This window comes from Oncorhynchus mykiss, chromosome 10 (genome assembly GCF_057628025.1).
Source record: "Oncorhynchus mykiss isolate SJ-2025 chromosome 10, ASM5762802v1, whole genome shotgun sequence".
NCBI lineage: Eukaryota > Metazoa > Chordata > Actinopteri > Salmoniformes > Salmonidae > Oncorhynchus > Oncorhynchus mykiss.
Genome location: NC_143031.1, coordinates 21,440,446 through 21,460,126, shown reverse-complemented (window position 1 = coordinate 21,460,126; position 19,681 = coordinate 21,440,446). Strand labels below are relative to the sequence as shown.

At 45.6% G+C, this 19,681-nt stretch overlaps 1 protein-coding gene across 1 annotated transcript in view; it reads left to right on the top strand.

Moving 5' to 3' along the window:
* The window catches only part of LOC110533498 (cation channel sperm-associated auxiliary subunit gamma), a 37,883-nt gene that overhangs the window by 2,906 nt on the left and 15,296 nt on the right, over positions 1–19,681 (top strand). The window contains exons 8-13 of the mRNA XM_021617763.3: positions 4,033–4,204; positions 7,198–7,335; positions 7,578–7,643; positions 7,999–8,121; positions 8,258–8,305; positions 17,001–17,130. Coding sequence (XP_021473438.3) covers positions 4,033–4,204; positions 7,198–7,335; positions 7,578–7,643; positions 7,999–8,121; positions 8,258–8,305; positions 17,001–17,130 — 677 coding nt within the window. The remainder of the gene's footprint in view (positions 1–4,032; positions 4,205–7,197; positions 7,336–7,577; positions 7,644–7,998; positions 8,122–8,257; positions 8,306–17,000; positions 17,131–19,681) is intronic.

Here is a 19,681-nt window from a genome sequence, read left to right as displayed (position 1 = left end):
AAGCCAATTTTTATTCTAAGCTTCTTTACTTACTCCTCAATATGCTTTTTAAAAGACAATTTATTGTCTTTCAAGATGCCCAGACATTTGTTATCTGGGACACGATAATGTGGACTTACTTATGCTTAAGTCATTGGCGTCATCTCTATCCGTTCTAGAAAACAACATATACTTAGTTTTAGTTTTACCCACTTTCAAAACTATTTTAAGGTCAAATGTTTTCTGTAAAACAATGAAGTTCAGATAGAGCCTGGTTAACAGAAAGGGCAATAGAATTCACAACAATATCGTCCGCATACAAGTGACAGTTACAATTTTTTTACAGACAAACCAATATTGTTTATATAGATAGTAAAAAGTACATCACCTAAAATCAACCCCTGTGGGACACCTTTTGTAATATCAAGGAAACCTGACTTAACACCATCAGAAAATACACATTGTGTCCTGTCAAGTCAGGTCGTTTTTAAACCAATTACATGCAGCCTCATCCAGACCAATTTTGGACAACCTTTTTAATGAATAATGAGTGGTCAACAGTGTGAAAGGACTTTTACAGGTCAATGAAAAGGGCAGCACAATGTTGCCTTTTGTCCATACATTTAACTATATCATTTATAACCAATGAAGCAGTAGAGATAGTGCTGCCTGAAGCCAGATTGAGGAACTCTTAAAATACATTTTGTAGATAGGAATGATCTTAGCTGAGAGTTGATCAGAGTTTCTAATATTTTGCTAGGCAAGAAAGTTTAGAGAGAGGGTGGTAATTATTTCGTTCCGATGGGTCACCATCTTTGTGGAGAAGGAGCACATGGGTCGCCTTCCAAATGCTTGGGATAAAACCAGATATGAACGCCAGACAAAAAAATGGTTAATAATTCAGCAATCAAGGGGCTGGAAACCTGCAGTAAAAACAGGTCAAGCATATCAACCCCAGTAGGTTATGTAACATCAATCTTAAGCAAGGCAGTTAGCACATCACAGGTAGTAAGTAACTTGTTGAAATGAAAACACAGATTCACTAGTAGTTGAGGAGTTTTCAGCTAGAGGCTGGGAACAAACTGACTGATCAGGGCCCTGTATCCCGATAGTGATGGAACCTAGGTATACAAGTGTTTTAACTATGCATCTTTCCTACAACGGCTGAAGATGTAACGTACATTTCCCAAAACACCCCGCAGATACGTTGTTGAGGCATGTCGATACTGATAGTATCAAAAGAAAGACAATGCTGCTCTCGGATCAGCTTTCTCCATTAAAATCTTAACTTAACATTATAATTATTCTACGATACTGACAATGGATCAGCTCCTAGAAAGATATTATCACCTATGGCTGCAAATATTGATACGGCTTATTATAATGCTTACCCTATAACAGGTTACCAACTTTGTTAAAGCAAGGCCCCTGAACTCTCATGTATTTTCTGCACTATGCAATGATATGGGCAGCGACCGTGTAATGCTTTTACAACATATAGAAGTGCGCTGGTTATCAAGGGGCAAAGTATTGACACATTTTTTTAAATTGAGAGACGAGCTTAAAGTTTTCTTTACTGACCACCATTTTCACTTTCCTGACCGCTTGCATGATGACGAGTTTCTCACACCACTGGCCTATCTGGGTGATGTTTTTTCTCGCCTGAATTATCTGAATCTAGGATTACAGGGACTCTCCGCAACTATATTCAATGTGCGGGACAAAATTGAGGCTATGATTAAGAAGTTGGAGCTCTTCTCTGTCTGCATTAACAAGGACAACACACAGGTCTTTCCATCATTGTATGATTTTTTGTGTGCAAATGAACTCAAGCTAATGGACAATGTCAAATGTGATATATCACCTGAGTGAGTTGGGTGCGCAATTACGCAGGTACTTTCCCGAAACGGATGACACTAACAACTGGATTCGTTATCCCTTTCATGCTCTGCCTCCAGTCCACTTACCGATATCTGAACAAGAGAGCCTCATTGAAACTGCAACAAGGGGTTCTGTGAAAATTTAATTTAATCAGAAGCCAACGACAGATTTCTGGATTGGGCTGCCCTCGGAGTATCCTGCCTTGGCAAGTTGTGCTGTTAAGACACTGATGCCCTTTGCAACCACGTACCTATGTGAGAGTGGATTATCGGCCCTCGCTAGCATGAAAACTAAATACAGGCACAGACTGTGTGTGGGAAATGATTTAAGATTGAGACTCTCTCTAATACAACCCAACAATGCAATGTGCATCCTTTCAAGCACACCCTTCTCATTAACCTGTGGTGAGTTATTCACAATTTTCGATGAACAAATGAGGTTTTATATGTAAGATTGTTAAATAAAGAGCAAAATTATTGATTATTATTATATTATTATTTGTGCACTGGTCCTATAAGAGCTCTTTGTCACTTCCCACGAGCCGGGTTGTGACAAAAACTCACACTCATTCTTATGTTTAATAAATGTATCGTATAGTGTGTGGCAGGCTCACAATGTTGGCAAAAAACAACATTTGAGAGTGCGCTGACTCTGGTGCTAGAGGGGGTACGCAGCTGGAGGTTGAATATTTAAAGGGGTACGGGACTATAAAAAGTTTGGAAACCACTGCCGTATAATAATGCACTAAATCAAGATTTGGGAACATCATTATGTACATGTTAGGCTACACTTCATGAAATATATTGAGACAAATTACAGACAGTAGTGTACAAGTAGAAAAATAGAACTCAATTCATTGAACATAGGCCTATAGCCTACTGTAGACAATTTATATTTGAATGCAGTCATCTGTTTTAATTTGAAGCATATTTTTTTATACGTCGCTTTTTGTATGAATTGCAAAGACATTGGCAACTTTGTAATGATGCCTGAGTCTGACAGAACTTGCTTAGGCAGGGAAGGGGAGGAATTTGCACACTTCAGCAAATACATTTTTTTTCACAAATGTATAAGAATAACCAGCAGAGTCAGAAATAGAGCTTAACAAGTAGTTGGATTTCACTTTCTTAATCAAGATAGTACAACTGTTTCTGAGTTGTTTGAAAGATTGCCAATCAGAGACAGTCAGTTTTCCTAGCTTTGGCCAAGGCTTGGTTCCTCTTGTGAATAAGCTCTGAAATATCAAATGAATACCAAGAGTTTGATTTGTTCTTAACTCTATATTGTTTTAAAGGTGCATGTTTATCTGCTAGGCATCAGCCTGGGCAACTCCAGTCCTCGGGGGCCTGATTGGTGTCACACTTTTGTTCCAGTCCCAGTCAACACACCTGACTCCAATAATCAACTAATCATGATCTTCAGTTTACAATGCAATTAGTTTAAATCAGCTGTGTTTGCTAGGAGGGGCAAAGTGGGGGAAAGTGTGACACCAATCAGGCCCCCGAGGACTGGAGTTGCCCAGGCCTGTCAGACCTCAGACAGCGAGGGGAATAAAAATAGAGGAGAAATGTTCAATGGCTAACTGAGTCAGGAATACGTGAAACTCTGGATAACTCGCATTGGGATAATTCATGTAAAATTTTAATAGCCGATTAAGTATAGAGGTTCGGCCACTGTTGCGACTCGATAGGTTTGGGAGATCCCTCGATGACCAACGGGAAGTGGGACATGGTGGACCCAAGCCAATCAGTAGAATACCCAGAGGCTGAGGGACTGTAGTCCTCCACAAGTAAACAGTTGTTGCATTGGAAATTGGGCTGGTCCACGTTGTCCAAGAACAGAGCAAAATAGATGCAACTCCTACAACGTAAGAAACGTTTACCTTTGATATTTTTGTTTCATATACTCCCAATAATAAACCATACAAAAAGATGAAAATGTTTGAAAGCTTTAGTTGTGCTTGATTGCTCTTGCATGGTGCAATGGAACTAATGGAATAGTCCCTAAAGTGCAAACTCTGCCCATCTGTCACACCAAGCAGGCTCAAGCAAACGTTTCATTTTAGTAAATTTCAATTCCAATTTTCCTGAATGCTTCTCCATAAGAAAAACATTGTAATTTCAGTTTACTACCTGAATTTACATGGAATTGACCCCCGCGGTTTACACTTAGGTGGGCATCGAGAGCTGTTGGGCAGGCTCCCTGAACTGCCCCCAGGTGGAGTTCTCCTCCATGATCTTGGAGGCAATCTCCACAGAGAGCTCCCTGTTCATCCGCCAGAACCAGCTGCTGCACCGCTTCGTGGGCAACTTCTCTCTGCTGCCTCTAAGAGCCCCGCCCTCAGGTACCAGCACACCGTAAGACACCGCTGGCTCCCATTCACCCTGCTTACACACTGGAACATGAAATCGGGAATCTCTGTCCCCTGTGTCCACAGAATAAATCAAATCAAAGTTTACTTGTCACGTGCGCCGAATACAACAGGTGAAATGCTTACTTACAGGCTCTAACCAATAGTGCAAAAAAGGTATTAGGTGAACAATAGGTAGGTAAAGAAATAAAAGAACAGTAAAAAGACAGGCTATATACAGTAGCGAGGCTATAAAAGTAGCGACGCTACATACAGACACTGGTTGGTCAGGCTGATTGAGGTAGTACAGTGGGGCAAAAAAGTATTTAGTCAGCCACCAATTGTGCATGTTCTCCCACTTAAAAAGATGAGAGAGGCCTGTAATCTAACAAAATTGTATAGTCACAGGCATTTTGTAGCCATGTATGCATACTGTATTGTGCTAAAGCCAACTAACAGATACAGTATGTTTACAAGCTAGTTTCTGTGCCTTGTAAAATGTGATACCTCAGACTGAGAATGAAGAGGCCAATGTTTTGACAGAAGGAACCAATTGAGGTGGGAGAAACTAGTTCAGAGGAACAAACATGTGGCACAGACTTAAGGTACTGGCCATAGAGTACCTCTGCGTTAGCATCAAGTGTTCATAGTACTCATTCATTGTAGGAGCGTGTGTGTCAAAACCTCCAATTAGGTCATGTCCATTAAAGGGGCGGCAATATTTTGCAGTGTGGATAGTTTATACAGTGGGGCAAAAAATTATTTAGTCAGCCACCAATTGTGCAAGTTCTCCCCTTTAAAAAGATGAGAGAGGCCTGTAATTTTCATCATAGGTACACTTCAACTATGACAGACAAAATGAGAAAAATTTCCAGAAAATCACATTGTAGGATTTCTAATGAATTTATTTGCAAATTAAGGTGGAAAATAAGTATTTGGTCACCTACAAACAAGCAAGATTTCTGGCTCTCACAGACCTGTAACTTCTTCTTTAAGAGCCTCCTCTGTCCTCCACTCGTTACCTGTATTAATGTCACCTGTTTGAACTTGTTATCAGTATAAAAGACACCTGTCCACAACCTCAAACAGTCACACTCCAAACTCCACTATGGCCAAGACCAAAGAGCTGTCAAAGGACACCAGAAACAAAATTGTAGACCTGCACCAGGCTGGGAAGACTGAATCTGCAATAGGTAAGCAGCTTGGTTTGAAGAAATCAACTGTGGGAGCAATTATTAGGAAATGGAAGACATACAAGACCACTGATAATCTCCCTCGATCTGGGGCTCCACGCAAGATCTCACCCCGTGGGGTCAAAATGATCACAAGAACGGTGAGCAAAAATCCCAGAACCACACCGGGGGACCTAGTGAATGACCTGCAGAGAGCTGGGACCAAAGTAACAAAGCCTACCATCAGTAACACACTACGTCGCCAGGGACTCAAATCCTGCAGTGCCAGACGTGTCCCCCTGCTAAAGCCAGTACATGTCCAGGCCCGTCTGAAGTTTGCTAGAGAGCATTTGGATGATCCAGAAGAAGATTGGGAGAATGTCATATGGTCAGATGAAACCAAAATATAACTTTTTGGTAACTCGTTGTGTTTGGAGGACAAAGAATGCTGAATTGCATCCCAAGAACACCATACCTACTGTGAAGCATGGGGGTGGAAACATCATGCTTTGGGGTTGTTTTTCTGCAAAAGGACCAGGACGACTGATCCGTGTAAAGGAAAGAATGAATGGGGCCATGTATTGTGAGATTTTGAGTGAAAACCTCCTTCCATCAGCAAGGGCATTGAAGATGAAACGTGGCTGGGTCTTTCAGCATGACAATGATCCCAAACACACCGCACGGGCAACGAAGGAGTGGCTTCGTAAGAAGCATTTCAAGGTCCTGGAGTGGCCTAGCCAGTCTCCAGATCTCAACCTCATAGAACATCTTTGGAGGGAGTGGAAAGTCCGTGTTGCCCAGCAACAGCCCCAAAACATCACTGCTCTAGAGGAGATCTGCATGGAGGAATGGGCCAAAATACCAGCAACAGTGTGTGGAAACCTTGTGAAGACTTACAGAAAACGTTTGACCTCTGTCATTGCCAACAAAGGGTATATAACAAACTATTGAGATAAACTTTTGTTATTGACCAAATACTTATTTTCCACCATAATTTGCAAATAAATTCATAAAAAATCCTACAATGTGATTTTCTGGAGAAAAAAAATCTAATTTTGTCTGTCATAGTTGAAGTGTACCTATGATGGAAATTTTAGGCCTCATCTTTTTAAGTGGGAGAACTTGCACAATTGGTGGCTGACTAAATACTTTTTTGCCCCACTGTATGTTCATGTAGATATGTTTAAAGTGACTATGCATATATGATGAACAGAGAGTAGCAGTAGCGTAAAAGAGGGGTTGGCGGGTGGTGGGTGGCAGGACACAATGCAGATAGCCCGGGTAGCCAATGTGCGGGAGCACTGGTTTGTCGGCCCAATTGAGGTAGTATGTACATGAATGTATAGTTAAAGTGACTATGCATATATGATAAACAGAGAGTAGCAGCAGCGTAAAAATAAGGGTTGGGGGGAGGCACACAATGCAAATAGTCCAGATAGCCATTTGATTATCTGTTCAGGAGTCTTGGGGGTAAAAAATTGTTGAGAAGCCTTTTTGTCCTAGACTTTGTCCTAGAAATTGCAAAGTTGATTCTCAAACTGAGACTACAGCACCTAGAGACTCATGAACACAAATGAAATTGCATATTCATTCATGAATTGTATGTTTCTGTTCATCAAGTTAAACAACTCAACTATTTTTGGATAAGCTGCATATGTAAAAAGACTGTCAATGGATGACTCACATTGAAAAAAAAACAGTGGCAAAATTTCGGACACAAAATCTCTTTGTGGCCATAGCAATCAGATCCACTAACAAAACCGTACATGGCTCCATTAAAACTCTCCGTATCCCCCTCTTTCTAACCTGTGTCAGAGGCGTGGCAGCAGGTGCTGCGCACAGTGTGCGTGTCCCGCATGGTGCCTGTGTTCATCCCGTACCACGGCACCGAGTACTTCTACATCCTGGGAGGAGGCTGGCAGAAGGGCACCCTCTACAGGGCCCAGGTCTACGGTCAGTCAGTCAGTTAGTTAGTTATTCAAGCAGACAGGCAGCCAGTCAATTAGTCAAACAATGAATCAGTCAGCCAGTCAGTCCCAAATCCCTGGCTGTCAGATATGATGATTATTTTTTTACTCCGGCTATGTGCTTAGCTGTCTCTTATTTGGCATTAACTTATCTGTTTTTTTCTTATCACACAATTCTCTTAGTCTTTACTTCTCTTATTATTTTCCCCGGTTCAATTTCCCCAACAGATGGGGATGTGACGTTTACTCAGTTGCTTGACTCCAAGGGCAGCACTGCTTGCGAGTTTATGAACAGTGAGTTCACCAGCCACTATATTTCCATGAATTACCATGAATGTTTTATATTAAGGTTTTTTGAAGTACTATACACAACTGTCTAATGTAGGCTAACTGATGGTTGTGTTATGATATATTATTTTTCATTTTCTGCAGACCTGGGTAAAATTGTATTTTAAATTATTTGAAATACTTGTATCTGTGCTTGATTGAACTTTCCTGGCTTAATTAACCAATAGAATAGTTACAAAGGTGCTAACCCTGCCCATTTGGTGCTCAAGCAAACGCTGGAGGTATTTGAATGAATTCAAGTAGTATTTGAACCCAGGTCTGAACTGTTTAGATTCACCCCTCATGTGTATATTATCATCAGGTAAAGCCTGCCAGGTCAAATGGGCAGCCCAGGATTCTTCCCACAACCACCTGATTGACTTGGTTCTCCTCGAACTGCTACCGGACAATAAACAGGCCCACTCCTACCACCTCCTCATATTAGGTACAGTAGTAACATGTTATTTCAGATGACTTACAGAAACTTTGAAGCCCGAAAGTCTGCACACTATAATTTCAATGTAACAGAGTGGTGTGAGAAGTAGGACATGTAATAATAAGACTGTTTCTGGTCTTTGCAGACAATAATTTCCACCTTGGCGACACCTTGCCCAAGTATATACCAAAAGGTATTTTCTGCCCCTCTTATATATGTTTTGCATTTTGTAACTGAGTTGAGTTGGTTTAAACTCACTCCTCAGGTTGAAATACCCCCACCCGCTAGCTTTTCGGTGGTGCAGCTGGCTAAGGTGTCTCCAGAGGACGGGCACGTGTGTTTGCAAGACAGAGGATGCAAGATTGAGTTCCAGTGTGAACTCTTGAGCGAGGAAGCTAAACTATTGACCGACAGCGTGACCACATTAATATTATGTATTATACAGTGAGGGAAAAAAGTATTTGATCCCCTGCTGATTTTGTACATTTGCCCACTGACAAAGAAATGATCAGTCTATAATTTTAATGATAGGTTTATTTGAACAGTGAGAGACAGAATAACAACAAACAAATCCAGAAAAACGCATGTCAAAAATTGTATAAATTGATTTGCATTTGAATGAGGGAAATAAGTATTTGACCCCTCTGCAAAACATGACTTAGTACTTGGTTGCAAAACCCTTGTTGGCAATCAGAGGTCAGATGTTTCTTGTAGTTGGCCACCAGGTTTGCACACATTTCAGGAGGGATTTTGTCCCACTTCTCTTTGCAGATCTTCTCCAAGTCAAGGTTTCGAGGCTGACGTTTGGCAAATCGAAACTTCAGCTCCCTCCGTAGATTTTCTATGGGATTAAGGTCTGGAGACTGGCTAGGCCACTCCAGGACCTTAATGTGCTTCTTGAGCCATTCCTTTGTTGCCTTGGCTGTGTGTTTTGGGTCATTGTCATGCTGGAATACCCATCCACGACCCATTTTCAATGCCCTGGCTGAGGGAAGGTTCTCACCCAAGATTTGACGGTACATGGCCCCTTCCATCGTCCCTTTGACGCGGTGAAGTTGTCCTGTTCCCTTAGCAGAAAAACACCCCCAAAGCATAATGTTTCCACCTCCATGTTTGACGGTGGGGATGGTGTTCTTGGGGTCATAGGCAGCATTCCTCCTCCTCCAAACACGGCGAGTTGAGTTGATGCCAAAGAGCTCCATTTTGGTCTCATCTGACCACAGCACTTTCACCCAGTTGTCCTCGGAATCATTCAGATGTTCATTGGCAAACTTCAGACGGGCATGTATATGTGCTTTCTTGAGCATGGGGACCTTGCGGGCGCTGCAGGATTTCAGTCCTTCACGGCGTAGTGTTCCCAATTATTTTCTTGGTGACTATGGTCCCAGCTGCCTTGAGATCATTGACAAGATCCTCCCGTGTAGTTCTGGGCTGATTCCTCACCGTTCTCCTGATCATTGCAACCCCACTGTTACGGTGCGTGAATGAGGACCCAAAAGCGAATTAACGTAAACAGAGCTTCTTTAATAACAAAACAAACGTAGGCTCAGATGGACCGGTAGATTCCGACAGGACAGGACAAGGTTGCAGCAAACATGACGATAGTCTGGTTCAGGCATGAATAACACAAACAAGAATCCGACAAAGACAGGAGCAGAAACAGAGAGAGATATAGAGACCTAATCAGAGGGAAAAAGGGAACAGGTGGGAAAAGGGGTGAACGAGGTAGTCAGAGAAGACAAGGAACAGCTGGGGGAAAGAGGGGAAGAAAAGGTAACCTAGTACGACCAGCAGAGGGAGACAGGGTGAAGAGAAAGGACAGAAACAAGACACAACATGACAATACATGACAGTACCCCCCCACTCACCGAGCGCCTCCTGGCGCACTCGAGGAGGAAACCTGGCGGCAACGGAGGAAATCATCGATCAGCGCACGGTCCAGCACGTCCCGAGAGGGAACCCAACTCCTCTCCTCAGGACCGTACCCCTCCCAATCTACTAGGTACTGATGACCACGGCCCCGAGGACGCATGTCCAAAATCCTACGGACCCTGTAGATGGGTGCGCCCTCGACAAGGATGGGGGGGGGGGGGGGGGGGGGAAGACGAGCGGGGGCGCGAAGAACGGGCTTGACACAGGAGACATGGATATCGCGGAAGGAGAAGTCGAACTGCGACAGGATTAATGATCTGAGAAATACGGAACGGACCAATGAACCGCGGGGTCAACTTGCGAGAAGCGGTCTTAAGGGGAAGGTTCTGAGTGGAGAGCCAAACTCTCTGACCGCGACAATATCTAGGACTCTTAGTTCTACGCTTATTAGCAGCCCTCACAGTCTGCGCCCTATAACGGCAAAGTGCAGACCTGACCCTCTTCCAGGTGCGCTCGCAACGTTGGACAAAAGCCTGAGCGGAGGGGACGCTGGACTCGGCGAACTGAGATGAGAACAGCGGAGGCTGGTACCCGAGGCTACTCTGAAAAGGAGATAGCCCGGTCGCAGACGAAGGAAGCGAGTTGTGGGCGTATTCTGCCCAGGGGAGCTGTTCTGACCAAGACGCAGGGTTGCGAAAAGAAAGACTGCGTAAGATGCGACCAATAGTCTGATTGGCCCGTTCTGCTTGACCGTTAGACTGGGGGTGAAAGCCGGAAGAGAGACTGACGGAAGCCCCAATCAAACGGCAAAACTCCCTCCAAAATTGAGACGTGAATTGCGGACCTCTGTCCGAAACGACGTCTGACGGAAGGCCATGAATTCTGAAAACATTCTCGATGATGATTTGTGCCGTCTCTTTAGCAGAAGGAAGCTTAGCAAGGGGAATAAAATGAGCCGCCTTAGAGAACCTGTCGACAACCGTAAGAATAACAGTCTTCCCCGCTGACGAAGGCAGTCCGGTGACAAAATCTAAGGCGATGTGAGACCACGGTCGAGAGGGAATGGGAAGCGGCCTGAGACGGCCGGCAGGAGGGGAGTTACCGGACTTAGTCTGCGCGCAGACCGAACAAGCAGCCACGAAGCGACGCGTGTCATGCTCCCGGGTGGGCCACCAAAAACGCTGGCGAATGGAAGCAAGCGTACCCCGAACGCCAGGGTGGCCGGCTAACTTGGCAGAGTGAGCCCACTGAAGAACGGCCAGACGAGTAGGAACGGGAACGAAAAGAAGGTTCCTGGGACAAGCGCGCGGCGACGGAGTTTGAGTGAGTGCTTGCTTTACCTGCCTCTCAATTCCCCAGACAGTCAACCCGACAACACGCCCCTCAGGGAGAATCCCCTCGGGGTCAGTGGAGGCTACTGAAGAACTGAAGAGACGAGATAAAGCATCAGGCTTGGTGTTCTTAGAGCCCGGACGATAAGAAATCACGAACTCGAAACGAGCGAAAAACAGCGCCCAGCGCGCCTGACGCGCATTAAGTCGTTTGGCAGAACGGATGTACTCAAGGTTCCTATGGTCAGTCCAAACGACAAAAGGAACGGTCACCCCCTCCAACCACTGTCGCCATTCGCCTAGGGCTAAGCGGATGGCGAGCAGTTCGCGGTTTCCCACATCATAGTTACGTTCCGACGGCGACAGGCGATGAGAAAAATACGCGCAAGGGTGGACCTTGTCGTCAGAGAGGGAGCGCTGAGAAAGAATGGCTCCCACGCCCACCTCTGACGCGTCAACCTCGACAACGAACTGTCTAGTGACGTCAGGTGTAACAAGGATAGGTGCGGATGTAAAACGATTCTTGAGGAGATCAAAAGCTCCCTGGGCGGAAACGGACCACTTAAAGCACGTCTTGACAGAAGTAAGGGCTGTGAGAGGAGCTGCCACCTGACCGAAATTACGGATGAAACGACGATAGAAGTTCGCGAAGCCGAGAAAGCGCTGCAGCTCGACGCGTGACTTAGGAACGGGCCAATCAATGACAGCTTGGACCTTAGCGGGATCCATCTTAATGCCTTCAGCGGAAATAACAGAACCGAGAAATGTGACGGAGGAGGCATGAAAAGAGCACTTCTCAGCCTTCACAAAAAGACAATTCTCTAAAAGGCGCTGGAGGACACGTCGAACGTGCTGAACATGAATCTGGAGTGACGGTGAAAAAATCAGGATATCGTCAAGGTAAACGAAAACAAAGATGTTCAGCATGTCTCTCAGGACATCATTGACTAATGCCTGAAAGACAGCTGGAGCGTTAGCGAGGCCGAAAGGAAGAACCCGGTATTCAAAGTGCCCTAACGGAGTGTTAAACGCCGTCTTCCACTCGTCCCCCTCCCTGATGCGCACGAGATGGTAAGCGTTACGAAGGTCCAACTTAGTGAAAAACCTGGCTCCCTGCAGGATCTCGAAGGCTGAAGACATAAGAGGAAGCGGATAACGATTCTTCACTGTTATGTCATTCAGCCCTCGATAATCTATGCAGGGGCGCAGGGACCCGTCCTTCTTCTTAACAAAAAAAACCCCCGCTCCGGCGGGAGAGGAGGAGGGGACTATGGTACCGGCGGCAAGAGCTACAGACAAATAATCTTCGAGAGCCTTACGTTCGGGAGCCGACAGAGAGTATAGTCTACCCCGGGGGGGAGTGGACATTAAACATTTCACATGACAAGAGACGTTCCAGGAGAGGATAGAATTACTAGACCAATTAATGGAAGGATTATGACAAACTAGCCAGGGATGGCCCAAAACAACAGGTGTAAAAGGTGAACGAAAAATTAAAAAAGAAATGGTTTCGCTATGATTACCAGAAACAGTGAGGGTTAAAGGTAGCTGAATCCTGGGGAGAGGACTACCATCCAGGGCGAACAAGGCCGTGGACTCCCTTAACTGTCTGAGAGGAATGTCATGTTCCCGAGCCCAGGTCTCGTCCATAAAACAGCCCTCCGCCCCAGAGTCTATTAAGGCACTGCAGGAAGCTGACGAACCGGTCCAGCGTAGATGGACCGACAAGGTAGTGCAGGATCTTGAAGGAGAGACAGGAGTAGTAGCGCTCACCAGTAGCCCTCCGCTTACTGATGAGCTCTGGCTTTTACTGGACATGAAGTGACAAAATGACCAGCAGAACCGCAATAGAGACAGAGGCGGTTGGTGATTCTCCGTTCCCTCTCCTTAGTCGAGATGCGGATACCTCCCAGCTGCATAGGCTCAGCACCCGAGCCGGCAGAGGAAGATGGTAGTGATGCGGAGAGGGGGGCAACGGAGAACGCGAGCTCCTTTCCACGAGCTCGGTGACGAAGATCAACCCGTCGCTCAATGCGAATAGCGAGTTCAATCAAGGAATCCACGCTGGAAGGAACCTCCCGGGAGAGAATCTCATCCTTTACCTCTGCGCGGAGACCCTCCAGAAAACGAGCGAGCAAAGCCGGCTCGTTCCAGCCACTGGAGGCAGCAAGAGTGCGAAACTCAATAGAGTAGTCTGTTATGGATCGATTACCTTGACATAGGGAAGACAGTACCCTGGAAGCCTCCTCCCCAAAAACAGATCGATCAAAAACCCGTATCATCTCCTCCTTAAAGTCCTGATACTGGTTAGTACACTCAGCCCTTGCCTCCCAGATTGCCGTGCCCCACTCACGAGCCCGTCCAGTAAGGAGAGATATGACGTAGGCGACACGAGCAGTGCTCCTGGAGTAAGTGTTGGGCTGGAGAGAAAACACAATATCACACTGGGTGAGGAACGAGCGGCATTCAGTGGGCTCCCCAGAGTAACACGGCGGGTTATTGATTCTGGGCTCCGGAGATTCGAAAGCCCTGGAAGTGGCCGGTGGATCGAGGCGGAGATGGTGAACCTGTTCTGTGAGGTTGGAGACTTGGGTGGCCAGGGTCTCAACGGCATGTCGAGCAGCAGACAAATCCTGCTCGTGTCTGCCTAGCATCGCTCCCTGGATCTCGACGGCTGAGTGGAGAGGATCCGAAGTCGCTGGGTCCATTCTTGGTCGGATTCTTCTGTTACGGTGCGTGAATGAGGACCCAAAAGCGAATTAACGTAAACAGAGCTTCTTTAATAACAAAACAAACGTAGGCTCAGATGGACCGGTAGATTCCGACAGGACAGGACAAGGTTGCAGCAAACATGACGATAGTCTGGTTCAGGCATGAATAACACAAACAAGAATCCGACAAAGACAGGAGCAGAAACAGAGAGAGATATAGAGACCTAATCAGAGGGAAAAAGGGAACAGGTGGGAAAAGGGGTGAACGAGGTAGTCAGAGAAGACAAGGAACAGCTGGGGGAAAGAGGGGAAGAAAAGGTAACCTAGTACGACCAGCAGAGGGAGACAGGGTGAAGAGAAAGGACAGAAACAAGACACAACATGACAATACATGACACCCACGAGGTGAGATCTTGCATGGAGCCCCAGGCCGAGGGAGATTGACAGTTCTTTTGTGTTTCTTCCATTTGCGAATAATCACACTAACTGTTGTCACCTTCTCACCAAGCTGCTTGGCGATGGTCTTGTAGCCCATTCCTCGTTTTTGAAAGTGTTCAGTTTCATTAAAATAAGATGAACCCTTACCACGCTGCTTTTTGGTCCTCTCCTTCTTCCCAAGACAACCGTTATAGAAACACCCACCAAAAAAGGACCAAGCAGCGTGGGGGGAGTGTGGCGAAGTCAGGTAGGAGACCTGTGCCAACTCCCCGTGCTTACCGGAGAGAGAGAGGGACCGGGCAGGCACTGTGTTATGCAGTGGAGCGCACAGTGTCCCCGGTGTGTGTGCATAGCCCGGTGCGGTACATTCCAGCTCCTCGTATCGGCCGGGCTAGAGTGGGCATCGAGCCAGGTGCCATGAAGCCGGCTCTACGCATCTGGTCTCCAGTGCGTCTCCTTGGGTCGGCGTACATGGCACCAGACTTACGCATGGTGTCCCCGGTTCGCCAGCACAGCCCAGTGCGGGCAATTCCACCTCGCCGCACTGGCCTGGCTACGGGGAGCATTCAACCAGGTAAGGTTGGGCAGGCTCGGTGCTCAAGAGCGCCAGAACGCCTGCACGGTCCGGTCTATCCGGTACCACCTCCATGCACAAGCCCTCCGGTGGCAGCACCCCGCACCAGGCTGTCTCTCCGTCTTCTCCCTACAGGTGCTCCCGCCTGTCCAGCGCTTCCAGAGCCTTCCTCTTCTCCTGAGCCGCCAGAGTCTCCCGTCTGTCCTGGGCCGCCGGAGCCTCCTGTCTGTCCTGGGCCGCCGGAGCCTCCCGCCTGTCCTGGGCCGCCGGAGCCTCCCGCCTGTCCTGGGCCGCCGGAGCCTCCCGCCTGTCCTGGGCCGCCGGAGCCTCCCGCCTGTCCTGGGCCGCCGGAGCCTCCCGCCTGTCCGGCGCCGCTGGAGTCTCCCGCCCTATCGGGGCCCATTTCTAGGGTCCCCAGTCCGAGGTCGGTGGCGAGGGTCGCCGTGTTTAAGAGGCCACGGAGGCGGACAATGAGGCGGAGAAAAACTGTGGTGAAGTGGGGTCCACGTCCCGCGCCAGAGCCGCCACCACGGACAGACGTCCACCCAGACCCTCCCCTATAGGTTCAGGTTTTGCGGCCAGAGTCCGCACCTGAGGGGGGGGGGGGGGGGGGGGTACTGTCACGTTCTGACCATAGCTCCTTTGTTTTGTCTTTTGTTTTAGTATGGTCAAGGCGTGAGTTGGGTGGATTGTCTATGTTCGTTTTTCTATGATTTTCTGTGTTTGGCCTGATATGGTTCTCAATCAGAGGCAGCTGTCAATCGTTGTCCCTGATTGAGAACCATATTTAGGTAGCCTGTTTTCTATTGTGTTTTGTGGGTGGTTATTTTCAGTCTTTGTGTGTCTGCACCAGATAGAACTGTTTCGGTTTTCACTTTGTTGTTTTGTTTTTGAAAGTGTTCAGTTTCATTAAAATAAGATTAACCCTTACTACGCTGCGCTTTCGTCCTCTCCTTCTTCCCAAGACAACCGTTAAAATTCCAGCCTTGTGTAGGTCTACAATCTTGTCCCTGACATCCTTGGAGAGCTCTTTGGTCTTGGCCATGGTGGAGAGTTTGGAATCTGATTGATTGATTGCTTCTGTGGACAGGTGTCTTTTATACAGGTAACAAGCTGAGATTAGGAGCACTCCCTTTAAGAGTGTGCTCCTAATCTCAGCTCGTTACCTGTATAATTTTTTACATTTTATTTCACCTTTATTTAACAAGGTAGGCAAGTTGAGAACAAGTTCTCATTTACAATTGCGACCTGGCCAAGATAAAGCAAAGCAGTTCGACACATACAACAACACAGAGTTACGCATGGAGTAAAACAAACATACAGTCAATAATACAGTAGAAACAAGTTTATATACTATGTGAGCAAATGAGGTGAGATAAGGGAGGTAAAGGCAAAAAAAAAGGCCAGGGTGGCAAAGTAAATACAATATAGCAAGTAAAACACTGGAATGGTAGATTTGCAGTGGAAGAATGTGCAAAGTAGAAATAAAAATAATGGGGAGCAAAATAAATAAATAAAATAAATACAGTAGGGAAAGAGGTAGTTGTTTGGGCTAAACTATAGATGGGTTATGTGCAGTAATCTGTGAGCTGCTCTGACAGCTGGTGCTTAAAGCTAGTGAGGGAGATAAGTGTTTCCAGTTTCAGAGATTTTTGTAGTTCGTTCCAATCGAAGACACCTGGGAGCCAGAAATCTTTCTGATTGAGAGGGGGTCAAATACTTATTTCCCCCATTAAAATGCTAATCAATTTATAACATTTTTGACATGCGTTTTTCTGTTTTTTTTTGTTATTCTGTCTCTCACTGTTCAAATAAACCATTACAATAATAGATGGATAATTTCTTTGTCAGTGGGCAAACGTACAAAATCAGCAGGGGATCAAATACTTTTTTCCCTCACTGTATTATGTGAAATATTGACTTGTTTTGCATTAGGGTGAGTAACGGTGTGTGTTTGTGCAGGCAGTGGAGACTCGTTCACGGTGGTGACCAAGACTCAGGAAAATGTCACAGTGACTCTGCACTTGAGGGGCATGGTGTTCAACCCCATCAGTGCCATCCTCTACATCTGGGGCAACGCTCTGCTCTGCTCGTGGGTATTCAGCTGTGTGTGTGTGTGAGAGAGAGAGAGAGCGGCTAGCTTATATTTAGGGTTCGTATAGCTATAGATTTGAGCGACTGGACTGTGAGCACACACAACTGAAACCGTCTCTGAAATAAAGGCTAGAAAGTAGCAGAAGTGTGTGCATAACGTTCGTGTAAGGGTTTCCATTAGGAAAATGTGGCGCCAAACATTTGGCTGGCATTATTTTAATTTACCAGACACCCACGGTTCTCAGAATGACAGAAATCACCTCTCCATCACGGTTGACAACTCCACAGTGTCGCCCTCCCAGAGTGCAAAGAACCTTGGCATGACCCTGGACAACACACTGTCATTTTCTGCAAACATCAAAGCAGTAACTCAGTCCTGCAGGTTCATGCTCTACAACATCCGTAGAGTACGACCGTACCTCACACAGGAAGCGGCGAAAGTCCTAATCCAGACACTTGTCCTCTCCCGTCTGCACTACTGCAACTCGCTGTTGGTTGGGCTCCCCGCTTGTACCATCAACCTCCTGCAACTTATCCAGAACACTGCAGCCCACCTGTTTTTCAACCTTTCCAAGTTCTCTCATGTCACCCCGCTCCTCCACACACTCCCCTGGCTTCCACTTGAAGCTCGCATCCACTACAAGACCATGGTGCTTACCTACAGAACAGCAAGAGGAACTGCTCATCCCTACCTTCCGGCTATGCTCAAACCCTACACCCCAACCCAAGCACTCTGTTCTGCCACCTCAGGTCTCTTTGCCCTCCCACCCCTAGGGCAGCTCCCGCTCAGCCCAGTCCAAGCTCTTCACTTTCCTGGTACCCCAATGGTGGAACCAGCTTCCCCCTGATGCTAAGACAGCAGAGTCCCTTCCCATCTTCGGAACACCCCTGAAATCCTACCTCTTCAAGCAGTATCTTAAATAATCCTCCTCCTCACCTTCTAGCTCTGACTCTACTTTGAGGAAGAATTTACTGTCTATGCCTGTCATGTGCTTGTCCCACCTAGCTGTCTTTAGATGAATGCACTAACTAGATAAGAGCATCTGCTAAATGACTAAAATGTCAACTTAATTAATCCTATTAACAGAATATGCAACTCGATGATGCAACTGCGTGCGTACTTAACAATTCCGATTTTAGAATAAAATGTCGAGTAACGTAAGGCCTAATGAACAGCAAAATCACTAGTCTATGTCAATCTATTATCCCCCATAGTAGAAAAGTTGACCTATTCTAAATAGCCTATTCCAAACAGACTCTGGGATGATATATCCCACATTCATATAACCAGTAGGCCTAGGCAAAAAAAATCTAAATAAGCCATGAGGCTGATGCAACAGATCAGAATGTTTCGCTTAAAATGTTGATAAACCATTATTTCTTCACATTATAAGCAGAGCAATGCGCAGGTTTGTGCCTTTGGCTACTGGACAATGAAAGAATGTTGATTTGAAAACCAATAGAACATGAGAGAAATGGGCTACTTGTTTCAATGGCATATTTATGAAATAATTACCTCCCATGTTTGGTTGTGTTTTGGCTAGGCCGTTTTGAAGCAAGGTGAACATTCCTCATAATATTTCGTAAAATGATCAGGTTTCAAATAATTAAGTGTATGTTTTCAAAATGCATACTGCCTCCAGCTCATTGCAAAGTGGTGTGTGACGAGCTGAAGCCTGCCTACCGTTATATGCACTTGAATGGCAAAGGGAAAGCGTGCTTCAATTACAGTTGAGAAATAAAAATAGTAGCTCTTTTTAGCCGGGGCTATCAAAACTGTTTTTAACATGCGATTTAATTTAGAACTGTTTGCGCAATGATTGGGCTTTTAAAAAAAAATCACGTTTCACTCCAGCTGCAACAGAAGCTGAAACAGATTTTCAGCTTTAACTAGACTCTCTTATCTGTATGCTGTGCACGTGTGATAAATAATAATCATAACGACTAATGAAAATACATCTGGCCATTTAATACCTCTAAATTATGCAAAGTAACCCATAGACTGATAAGAATGAGCGGTCAAATGTATTTGCATCAACTGGTATTTTCATAAATGAACAGGCTAAAAAGCATTATTTTGCAATGGCATTTTTTTTCTTCTTTTTTTTCGGATAATTAGCTGATGCCAAGTTTATTTCTCGGTTTATATATTTTTTATCTGCCAATAGCCAGCTACTACCGGCTAATGGAAACCCTGGTGCATGTGTGTGTAAACGCAGGTATAGTTGAAGTCGGAAGTTTACATACACTTAGGTTGGAGTCATTAAAACTCCTTTTTCAACCACTCCACAAATGTATTGTTAACAAACTATAGTTTTGGCAAGTCAGTTAGGTCATCTACTTTGTGCATGACACAAGTCATTTCTCCAACAATTGTTTACAGACAGATTATTTCACTTATAATTCACTGTATCACAATTCCAAAGAAGTTTACATACACTAAGTTGACTGTGCCTTTAAACAGCTTGGAATATTCCAGAAAATGATGTTATGGCTTTGGAAGCTTCTGATAGGCTAATTGACATAATTTGAGTCAATTGGAGGTGTAC